Source organism: Rattus rattus, chromosome 2, assembly GCF_011064425.1.
Source record: "Rattus rattus isolate New Zealand chromosome 2, Rrattus_CSIRO_v1, whole genome shotgun sequence".
Classification (NCBI taxonomy): domain Eukaryota; kingdom Metazoa; phylum Chordata; class Mammalia; order Rodentia; family Muridae; genus Rattus; species Rattus rattus.
Genome location: NC_046155.1, coordinates 45,544,386 through 45,555,384, shown reverse-complemented (window position 1 = coordinate 45,555,384; position 10,999 = coordinate 45,544,386). Strand labels below are relative to the sequence as shown.

General features: G+C 47.0%; 1 protein-coding gene across 2 annotated transcripts; it reads right to left on the bottom strand.

Annotated features, from left to right (window-relative positions):
* Positions 1-637: 637 nt before the first annotated feature.
* Positions 638-10,277, bottom strand: Nolc1 (nucleolar and coiled-body phosphoprotein 1). 2 transcript variants are annotated; one of them, XM_032892100.1, is made up of 13 exons: positions 10,081-10,277; positions 7,337-7,392; positions 7,086-7,225; positions 6,851-6,981; positions 5,852-6,035; positions 3,763-3,896; positions 3,503-3,638; positions 2,818-2,946; positions 2,550-2,660; positions 1,811-2,437; positions 1,549-1,655; positions 1,314-1,406; positions 638-1,189 (listed from the first exon to the last, which is right to left on the bottom strand). In XM_032892100.1, the coding sequence occupies exons 1-13, from the start codon at positions 10,198-10,200 to the stop codon at positions 1,031-1,033; spliced, it is 2,127 nt and encodes a 708-aa protein (XP_032747991.1). In that variant the 5' UTR covers positions 10,201-10,277; the 3' UTR covers positions 638-1,030. The 2 variants fall into 2 exon arrangements, with proteins under 2 accessions (XP_032747991.1, XP_032747992.1); XM_032892101.1 differs by having other exon boundaries at positions 5,852-6,032.
* Positions 10,278-10,999: the final 722 nt, after the last annotated feature.

The window sequence follows — 10,999 nt, the reverse complement described above, 5'->3', positions numbered from 1 at the left end:
ATAAGACATAATCACTCCCATGTACCAACCTCCAGACAGAATGGTCCTGCCCAGACCTCTCCCAGCCTTACTGTTCTGAATCCTTTGCCTGCTCCTCACCGCAGGTGCCCAGGATCTATCCACCGTACCTACTTCACCCGGAGGCTCAGGCAGATCATCTCCACTTCCTTGACCAGTGCCTCAACCATGCAGGAGTTTACCATTCTGCTCTTGATGATGTTAACAAGAATCAAATACATCCATGAGCTTATATACAACAGCGGTAAGAGTCAAGTTGTTGCAAATGCCTCTCAGTGTCAGAAAAGCTTACTTCGAAATTAAAACTAGAACACACTGTAAACACGTAGCACTAATAGCTACTGAGAACAAAACAAAAACTGTTGCATCGCACTCACATCCTCGAGAATCCTGCCTGTCAGTTCAGTAGGAGATTGTACCAAGAACTGCAATTTTATCCCCAAAGTTGGCAGATCCACGCCGGCTTCTGGAAGCTTCGGTGTCAGGCCCAATGGATGAAGATGAGCACAGGGCATGCTTAGCAGTCAAACATCACAAGACTTACGTCAGGGCCCACCGGGGCTTTGAGGGGAGGGATCAAATGTGGGTCTGTGCACTCACATAAACAGAATCCTCCATGTGACTCTGTGCATTGCCTTAGGCAAAGACTTTAATCTGTGGAACTCATCTCTGAAAATCACAACAAAAATCTGTATGACATGATTTAATATAAAATATACAAATTTCTCAGTATGAAGACCAACAGAACAGGAAGGCAGTTGACAACCAAATGGATTTCTTAAAAAATAAAACAAAACAAACAAAAAAACCTTTTTGTCTTTGACAATCAACGCTCAAAAACAAGCCTGTCCAGAAGCAGGAGCATGGAAGGACTATAGACTGCAGTGTCAAAGGACCTGCTCCAAACTGTCCGTGCCACAACTGTCTCCTAACAACACTGAGTTTCTGGGTCCATTGGAGGTGAGTGCCAGCCTCCCAACATCACCCTTCCTTTGCTAAAGATGACCACAGGTCACTCGCTGTCAAACTTGACGGAATTGACCTGGACAGAGATGGAGCCTCCCCGGTAGCTGCCTCGCTTCTTCTTTGTTTTTTCGTGCCGGAAGGACTTTCCTTTGGTGAACTTCAGAACCTGATTGGCTCGCTCACCCCAGTCTCCAGCTGCACCTCGCTGGTAAAAAATGAGGTTATTACACAGAAGATACACTCCAATGCCCTGTCACCCTTCCTCTATTGCCCCTTCAAAGCAGTCTGTCCTTCCCTCCCAGGCCCCAAGAGTGGGAAGCACCCCTCACCTTGGCATCGAAGGAATTGTCTGCTACTCGAGAGTCCACCTCAATCTCCTCCTCCCTGACCCTTCGGAAAGGGGAAGATGCCCTTTTCTCTCCCTAGAGAGAAAATGAAGTAAACGTTAAATTGGTGACAGCTAGCTCTCCTCAAAAGAACATGGTATCGGGACAGACTGAGCCAGGAATCAATGGTCCCATGAATCTATGGGCTGCGTTCTGAAAACAATGTGGGACAACGTGCCTTCTTCCTTTTTGGAAACGTATTAGGGGTCTGCAGCTTAACTTTCTTAGACTGAGGAGTTGCTGCTTCATCTGCTGTCTCATTGTGCTTCCGTTTCTTGCCTGAACCTACAATAAAATAAAAAAGCCAGACTTAGTTAGGAACCAGGCCTGCTGAGAGCCTGCCACCATCACTCAGGAGGCAGCCATCTCCCTGTCCACCTCCCTCCTGAGGACATCCCAGTACTACAAGACAAAACCCAGGGGTGACTACAGACACGTGCCTGGCTTGGTCCCGGCTGCCTTTTTGTTCTGTTCTGTGTCTTCCTCTTCCTCCTCACTTTCCTTGCCTGCTTTTCCGTTCTGAGAAGCTGGAACGCCATTGGCCTTTCCTGCCTGTGGTTTGGGAGTAGCTTTGCTCTTGGGCTTCTTTTTCTCTTCTTCACTGGAATCTTCAGAGGAGCTGCTGCTGCTGCTGCTCTCGGCTGCTGCTTTCTTCACAGGGGTGGGTTTGGGAACGGCTGCACCTGCTGCCTTCTTCTTAGCGGGGGGCTTAGGCGTCTTCTTCTCCTCCTCCTCACTGCTGGAACTCTCTGAGTCGGAGCTGCTGTCCCCACCAGCCCGAGGAGCCTGTTTGGCAGGTAGAGAGGGTGCTGCTTTGGCGGTCACCCTGGCCTTAGGGGTTGTCACACTTTTCTTGGTGGCCTCTTCCTCACTGGAGCTGCTCTCCTCCTCGCTGGAGCTGCTGTCAGCCTTTCTGCTCTGAGGTTTCTGGCCACTGCCCGCAGGCTGCTTAGGAGTTGCCACTGCCTTTGCAGCAGGCGGCTTAGGAGTGACAGCTGGCTTGTTTAAGGGACTCTTGGTGGCACTGACTGGCTTGGCAGGAGCTTCATCCTCAGAACTGTCAGAATCTGGAGAGAGAAGACAGAATGAACAGCTCCCCAAACCAAGTTCAGGGATGCCCTGTAACGGCAGACCAAGACAGTAGGCACCCCACTAGCCCAAGAGTCTGAGCAGCGTTACCTGAGCTGTCTGAAGAGCTCTCGGCTTTCTTCTTCACTGGAGCTGGTTTGGCGGGTGTCTTGGAGACGACTGTCTTAGCTGGAGTTTTCTTCTCTTCCTCAGAACTTGAATCTGGGGAGAAATTGTGACATTAGGATGGGTCCAAAATTGCAAGCCAACCAGAAGAGCACTGGGAAGAGCGCAACAACGCACACAGGGCCCTAGCCTTTCTCTCCAGTCACATCACAGCTACAGATTCCTCCTTTCGCTCGCCCTCCCAGGGACTCACCAGACTCATCGCTGCTGTCTCCACTGCTGTCTGCAGGCTGTGTCTGCGCGGCCGCTTTCTTTGGAGACTGGGCTCCCACGGACTTTTTGGATAAAGAAACAGAAGGTGGTGGAACTGAACTGTAGGGACCTGTTTAAAACACAGAATAGTTTTGAAACATGCATTTGGGAGATTCATGCCTGTAATCCTGACACTCATAAGGCTAAGTAGAAGACTGATGTGAATTTGGGGCCATGGAGTACAGAGGAAAATATTAAATAAGCGGTAAAATAAAATAGGTCTGGGGGTGATATACACCTCAGCTCTTGGGAGGCAGAGGCAGACAGATCTGAGTTCAAGCCCAGCCAGGTGTACAGAGTGTTCCCAGAGCGTCAGAGCTACATAGCAAGAGCAAAAGTGCACACAGGCCTGAGGACATATCTCCTAAGTACAGAACCTGCCTAGCATGCACAAAGCCCTGGATTTAAGCTCTAGCACCAGCAAAGAAAATAAGTACTTAAATTCTTTGAACCTGTCTGTCTTTAGGGTTTATTCCTTTTCTGCAGATTGTGTGCTGGGTTAACAAGTCATTTCCAACTTCTGGGTCTACATTACATGATGCACTGTGGCTGCCTTCCTTTCTGTAGAAGCTGGATGCTGTGCACTAGGACTTAGTTTATGGACATTGACGCCCCTGTCCAGTCACCTGCTTTTTTCTTCATGGGTTTTTTCTGTTCCTCTTCCTCTTCACTGGAAGAGTCCTCACTGCTAGAACTCTTTTGGGTGGGGGCGGCAGCTACTTTTACTGGTGCCTTGGCCACGACTTGCTTTTTAGGTGCAGTCTTCATTGGAGAAAAAAAAATTAACATTAGAGGAAAATACCCTCCCAAACAATCCTGACAAAGGACAGACACTCCCTGAAGCCCCTTTACATCATTCCCGCTACAGAGTTATAACCCTAATAACCTTCTTGAGAGGTGCAGCTGCCTTCTTCTCTTCCTCTGAGTCATCACTGCTACTGCTGCTGCTGCTGCTGCTGCTGCTGCTGCTGCTGCCTGCTTTGCCATTGGCTGCTTTAGGCTGTGCTTTCGCTGGTGGACCTGAGAAACAAAAGCAATATTAAACAAGTTGGGAAACTTCAAAAAAATGTCCCATTGGCTACCACCGGACTTAAAGAGTCTCTCTAATGTTATATAGTAATAGGGAGAACCAACTCTTGAAAGTTGTTCTCTAAGCTCTATATGTGCATGCTGTGAGATGTGCAGATTCATCACACGTACAATAAACCATATAATGCCCGCTTCTAATGTCTTTCTCTTCAGACTCTAATCAGAAGGAAGAAACAACTCATTTGTGGAATGGAATGAAAGGAACACAGGTGGCTGTGAAGAACAGCAGAGAACACATGCGGGCTGTGTGCACCTAAAAGACAATGCAACACTTACCACTGGTGCTCGCTCTGCTGTGCGCCAGGCTCTAACCCCAGGCTGAGCTTAGGTGTGTATAACTGTGCTAAGAAACGCCCATTAATCCCAGCACTCTAGGGCCAGGCAGGAGCAATCACCAGCTCTAGGCCACTGGACTACAGTGAGACCTGACCTGACCCACACGTGTGATGCGCATACCCTTGGCAGAGGTAGGTGAATCTCAGAGCCCCTTGGTCTACAAAGCTAGTTCCAGGACAGCCAGGGCTAAAGAGAAACCCTGACTCAAGAAAACTAACCAAAAAGGGGGAAAAAAAAAATCAAAACAAAAACCCTGTTTTAAGCAAACAAAAAGAAAATTAAAGATTAAAAAAATAAAGATCAAGGTGATAGATGGCTCAGCAGCTATGAGCATTTACTGTTCTTCTAGAGAACCTAAGTTCAGTTCCCAGCACCCACACCACATACCTTTAGTCCTCTGGAGTCACTGCACACATATGGGGCACTAGAATGGGCACTCACATACACATTTTAAAAGTAAAGTGCATTTTATTTATTTACTAGACTTACTTATGTGTTTTATATCATGGCTACTTGGTTTACAAGTACATCTCTACACCAGAAGACCCCATCAGACAGTGGTGAGATCCCACGTGGGTGCTGGGAAGTGAACCCAGGACCAGGGTAGCAAGTACTCTCAACCACTGAGCCATCTAGCCAGCCCCACAAAACTTTGTTTTTAAAGGAAAACGAAGGTCTGTGTGTTTGTTTTTGAGGTAGGGCCTCATTACCTAGTTCCAGCTAGGTTGGACCCGAGATCCGCTTGCCTGTCTCTCAGGTATAGAAATTAAAGGCAGGCCGCACCACGCCCAGCCAAGCAGTACAGCATCCCCCAGGAATTCTACCATCAGGAGAGTCTGATTCTAAGACCTTGAGTTTAATTGCACCTCAGCACCCTGACTCAGGACCATCTATCCTTCAAGAGTGATATGAGCTGCTAAGCAGAACAAATCTTAGAAAAGTTTAAAAAAAAAAAAAAACTGCTTCTCTTATATACTGGTCCTAGCTATAATGTTTTGTTAAATTGTTTGATTTTTTTTTTTTCCTCTTTGAGTGGCCTAGAACTTGCTGACCTTAAATTTTCAGCAGTCATACTGTGACTGCAAGGATTATAGGTACACACTCACCACATCTGGCTGTGTACATGTGTGTGGTACTGAGAATTAACCTCAAAGCCTCACACATGCTATTACTCTACCTCAGCCCTGTCTATCCACGGCCTTATTTTTCCCACTAAAATTTTGAGACAGGGTCTGGGGAAATTTTCCAGGCTTAGCTGGGGTGTGGTGGTGCACAAACACCTTCAATCCCACCAGTTGGGAGGCAAAGGCATTAGGGGTGGGTGGATCTCTGAGTTAGAGGCCAGCCTAGGAGATCCAAGACAGCCAAGGGCTACAGAACAAAACCCTGCATCAAACAAACAAATTCCAGGCGTTATCTTCTAGTTCCCCAGCCCCACCTATCTGGATGGGGCAGAGAGAGCATCTTGGGGCTTTTACAGCCACGCCTGGCTAAGGGAAGCAAAGAGCAACCACTTCACACTGGTCCCAACTCCCCTCCCAGGGAAATACCTGGTTTGGCTGGGACTTTAGTCGGGGCTTTAGTCAGGGCTTTAGCTGCCGTAGCAGCTGCCTTTGGCTTCTGGGTCTGTGGTGCTTCATCCTCTGAGCTTGAGTCAGACTCGGACTCAGAGCTCTCTGCCTTCTTCGGAGGAGGAGGTCTGACTGCCTTGGCTTGGGGCTTAACTGCTTTCTGCTAAAACAAGAGAGCAAAGATGGTGGCAAACGCCTTTAATACCAGCAAGTGGGAGGAAAAGAACTCTGGAAGTTCAAGGCCAGCCTGCTCAACACAAAAGTTGCAGGATAGGGCTGGAGATGGCTCATCGATTAAAAGTGCTAGCTGCTCTCCCAGAGGTCCTGAGTTCAATTCCCAGCAACCACATGGTGACTCACAACCATCTGTAATGGGATCCGATGCCCTCTTCTAGTGTACTCATATAAAGTAAATAATTTAAAAAAAAAGAGAGTATTAGAAAAAACAACAACAACAAAAAAGTTCCAGGACAGCCAGAGCTACAGAGAGGATCAAACAAACAAACAGAACACAGGACGATGAGCAAGGGCTCCTGAACAAGATGCTTTTATTTTGGGTTTTTTGAGACAGTTTCTCTGTGTAGCCTTGGCTATTTAGAACTTGCTCTGTAGACCAGGCTGGCCCGGAGTCTTTTTTTTTAGGAGCCCACTGAAAGGGCAAGAAAAACTCAAAGATACAATCTAAGAATATCCAAACAGCGACTTGATAAAAACTAGCCAGTTCCTGACATAATCTTGTCAACAGCTCCCACCAAAACCCTTGTATTCTCAGGGCCCTACACAGTACCCCGAAGACCACAGAGCCCCTGAGCAGAGAAGAGAATCCTGCCTGCACCTCGATCTCATCATTCAGACTTCAGCATCTCCATAAGCCCCCAGAATTATGCAATATAGAGCGGCCTACACCACCCAGCCGGCCAAGCTAGATGCCCCATTTAGTTTCATTTCTGAGCCTTCCTTACAGCCAAGGCTACATACCTGGACAGGCTTTTTCTTTTTGTCCTCCTCCTCCTCCTCCTCACTGGACTCTTCACTACTGCTGCTCTCTGAAGCTTTGGCTGCTGCTTTCCCAGCATGCTGAGGCAAACTGGCTCGCTTGGCAGGGGCGGCTGAGTAGAAAGAAATATAAGTGCCCATGAAAACAAGCCCTCCAGGCAGGTGCCATAGGGTCTCTCTGGAGCCCTGCCCCACCCCACACCTCACACAGCCTCACCAGCCTTCTGTGTGGGAACTTGGGCTTTGTCCTCTTCCTCACTGCTGTCCTCACTGCTGTCACTGGATGAAGTCTCTTTCTTAGCCTTTTTGGCCACTGGTCCATTTGACTGCAGTTTCACCTTCGGGGCTTTGGTGGACCTGTTGATGTAGATTAGGCTGGTTTCTGAGAGATCGACCTTCTCAACCCAAGGAGCCCAACCCAGCCCACCTAGAGGAGAAAATAACCCAAGTACAACAAGGAAAGCTTACTTGAGCCAGAAGCTATAAATGTCCAAGAGGGAAGAGGCATTGGCGTCCTGCTGTGTCTGTAAGAAAAGAGGCTTGGTTAAGGAAAGTGTCTCTCGGTCAGATTCTGTTACTCTTTGATCAATGTAATTTGTCAGCCTGGCATGGTCCCAGCACTGGGAAGACAGACTGGCAGATCTGTGAGGCCAAGGCCCAACTGGACTATATACAGAGTTCCAGGACACCAGGGTTATGTAAAGAGACCTTGTCTCAAAAGTTGTTTTACTGGCTGGAGAGATGGCTCAGTGGTTAAGAGGTCCTGAGTTCAAATCCCAGCAACCACATGTTGGCTCACAACCATGTGTAATAAGATCTCATGCTCTTTTCTGATGTGTCTGAAGACAGCTACATACAGTGTATTTATATATAATAAATCTTTTTTAAAAAGTTATTTTAACTACCTACTCAATTTGAAATGGATGTTACATCTTAAGACTTTTCCTACTTGTATAAATTAGGAGAAAAATATTCCACTTACATATCACCTAACACTGAACATGAAAACTTTATAGCATAGCCATTCCTATGCCTTTCCATCCACACTTTTACCAGCGCCCACATCTGTTAACTCCAGATTCATGCAATCCTGACACCTGTGGCTTCATATTTTCTAACTATTAACTTTTTTCCTAAAAAATTGAATTTTAAAAGTCAGAAAAGCAAAAAAAAAAAAAAAAAAAAAAGTCAGAAAGGCGGGGCTGGAGAATTGGCTCAATTCCCAGCACCCACATGGTAGCTCTCTCCTGTCTGAACTCCAGAATCTAACACATCACACACATTTACATGCAGGCAAACCACCAACGTGCATGAGAGAATACATAAGCAAACAAAGGCTCCAGGTGTGGTGGCATATGCCTTAAATTCTAGCATGTGGGAAGGAGAGACAAGCAGAGATGAGTTTAAGTCTACACAGTGAGCCCCAGGACAGCCATAACTATATATTGAGACCCCCTGTCTTTAGCTCAGTGGTAGAGCACTTGCCTAGCAAGCGCAAGGCCCTGGGTTCGGTCCCCAGCTCCGAAAAAAAAAAAAAAAAAAACAAAAAAAAAAAAAAAACTCTCTTATTATGAGACTGACCTGATCACTTCCTTTTGTGACAAAAACCCCCTTATTTTACTACAAAGAAGGAGATTACCTCAAATGGTCTGGTGGCCTGTAACCCAAGATTCCCAGGATCTAAGGCAGGAAGATCATAAGGCCAAGGCCAGGTCAAAAATGGCCACAGAAACAGGAGGGGACCAGGCAGTTATGATGGTGCAGCCTTTAATTCCAACACTGAGGAATCAGAGGCAGGGGCATCTCTGGGAGGCCAGTCTACTCTGCATAGTGAGTTCCAGGCTAGCCAGGGTTACACGATGAGACATTCTCAAAAATAGAAAAAAAGCAAAAAAAACCTAAATTGTCAGTCATGCTATCCCCCTGAAAAAAAAAAAAAAAAAAAAAGACCGTAAGTCTACACAGTCTTTCAAGGTGTTTCCATGAACACTAAAGCTTTTCTTAAGATGCAGACGAGACATTTCACATTCCTTCACTTAATTTTGCTCTCTTTTTTTTTTTCTTTTTTCTTTTTTTTTGGAACTGGGAACCGAACCCAGGGCCTTGCGCTTCCTAGGCAAGCGCTCTACCACTGAGCTAAATCCCCAACCCTCTAATTTTGCTCTCTTACATGGATTTGAAGTGACACAATAGCTGTCAATCATCCCGTGGTCCCTGTGTGTCTACAATGAGATTACTGGTTTGTGTATTTTTCGCTTGGTGAATCTCATTCACTCAAAAGCTGTAAATTGGGCTGAGCATGGTGATACACACCTTTTAATCCCAGCTTTTGGTAGGCAGAGTGAGAGCTGAGTTCAAGGACAATCTGGTCTACAAAGTGAGTTGCAAGACAGCCAAGGCTACACAAAGAGAAACTCTTGTCTTGACAACAAAAACCAAAATGGCATCCTGCTATGTTCAGGCATGCTTAGGATGAGGAGGCTGAGGCAAGAGGGACAGAAGTTTATATCCATCTTCCACTCTACAAGGACTTTTATACACAATATAAAGGGTTGAACTTTGTCTTAAATAAAAGGATGCCCAGGATCATCAATGTAGAAAGTGGTGGATCTGGCCTAAGCCTCCATTTGCTTTATATCACTACCTGGAGCTCCAAGCCCAGTGCCAACTTGACAGGGAAAGATGCTCACGCCTTCTATGGTATACTGAAAGCAGCCTATCCCTGCACTCATTCATTAAGTAACTAAATAAATAATGAAATCCTAGCTTTCATTGCTACGCAGTTTATCCCTGCACTTACTCATTTTTTAAAGTGTATAAATAAATAGAATCCTAGCCTTCACTAGTAACAATTTATCTTTGAGTCTCAGGTAAAACTGCAACCAAGTGTAAGTCCAACAAAAAGTACAGCAGAAGCAGGCACCGGCAAACCAATGCTCCGGGAGGGATCTATCGCCACATGTCCTAGGTCACGAGGGACCCATGCCTGCCACCACTGCAAAACTCACCAAAAGCCATAAGATTCGGAGCTAGTCAGACGTGATGGAAAGAGATGCCGAGACCTCAAGCCTTAGAAAGGTCGGCAGAGAGGCTTCACAGACATTAGACTGACAGACCCCAGACCTCGATTTCTTCACTTCTAAACCTGCCAAGGCCTAGACTACCTTAGAGAGTCGTCCCACCCCGGCCCGCAGACCAAACCAAGGACTCACAGCGCCTGTCGCTTTTGCAAATTTACTGGCCACCTCTGAGAGCTGGTTATCTCGCAGAAAGCCGAGCACAAGGGGATAAAGGTCGCTGGGAACCACGCGGCGCAAGCCGGTATCCGCCATACTCCGGGTTAAACGCGTCACTACCGTTGCGCACGCGGTACGACTGAAGAACTCCAGAGCACAGCCAGGGTAGAGGGCGGGCCCAGTGTCGTCATCACGTCGCGCGGCGCGCAGCGGAAGAGTGGCCCCCACCAGGCAGGGCTCCCTCCGCCCCGGAGGCAAGACGCAGGCGAAATCTATAAGTTCCTTCCGGTCTCACACGCGTCGTCATCCTGTAAAGGGCGGAGCCCACTAGCCTCCCCCCCTAAGGAGGCGGAGCTTTACGTCAGAGGTCACGCTCCCGACCGAGGCGGGAAAACTTGCAACTTCCCGCGCATTATCTCTGCTGAATGGACTTCTATCTATAGAAATGTAGTTTCCAAGCCCCGGCTGCTATTCAGACCCCACGATAATCAAAGGAATGGAGAACTCGAGTCTCTTTCACCTTTCTAGAGGTGTCGTCTACTGCTCAAGCTCCCACCAACAATGACTTCTTCACATCCTTCACACCCAGTGAGACTCAAATCATAAGGCAATCCTAAAAGTTGTGGTGACAAAGGTGTTAGTATCCCACATTGATTGTCAGTCACAGCTAGGTTTAAAGACTGTTATCCCAACCATACACAATTCGAAGAGGGGGAGGAGAGCACGGGTTCATTCCAGAGAAAAGATCAAGGGACTCAATAACCCTTTCTTCCTTAAGTCAGAAGTCACACTGAATTCTGAAAACTCCACTATCAGCTATTTTCCAGGTCACATAGTTATCCCTCACGAAACAATAAAGATGCACTTCCTGTGAACACCTTTTACTTTCCTCAAA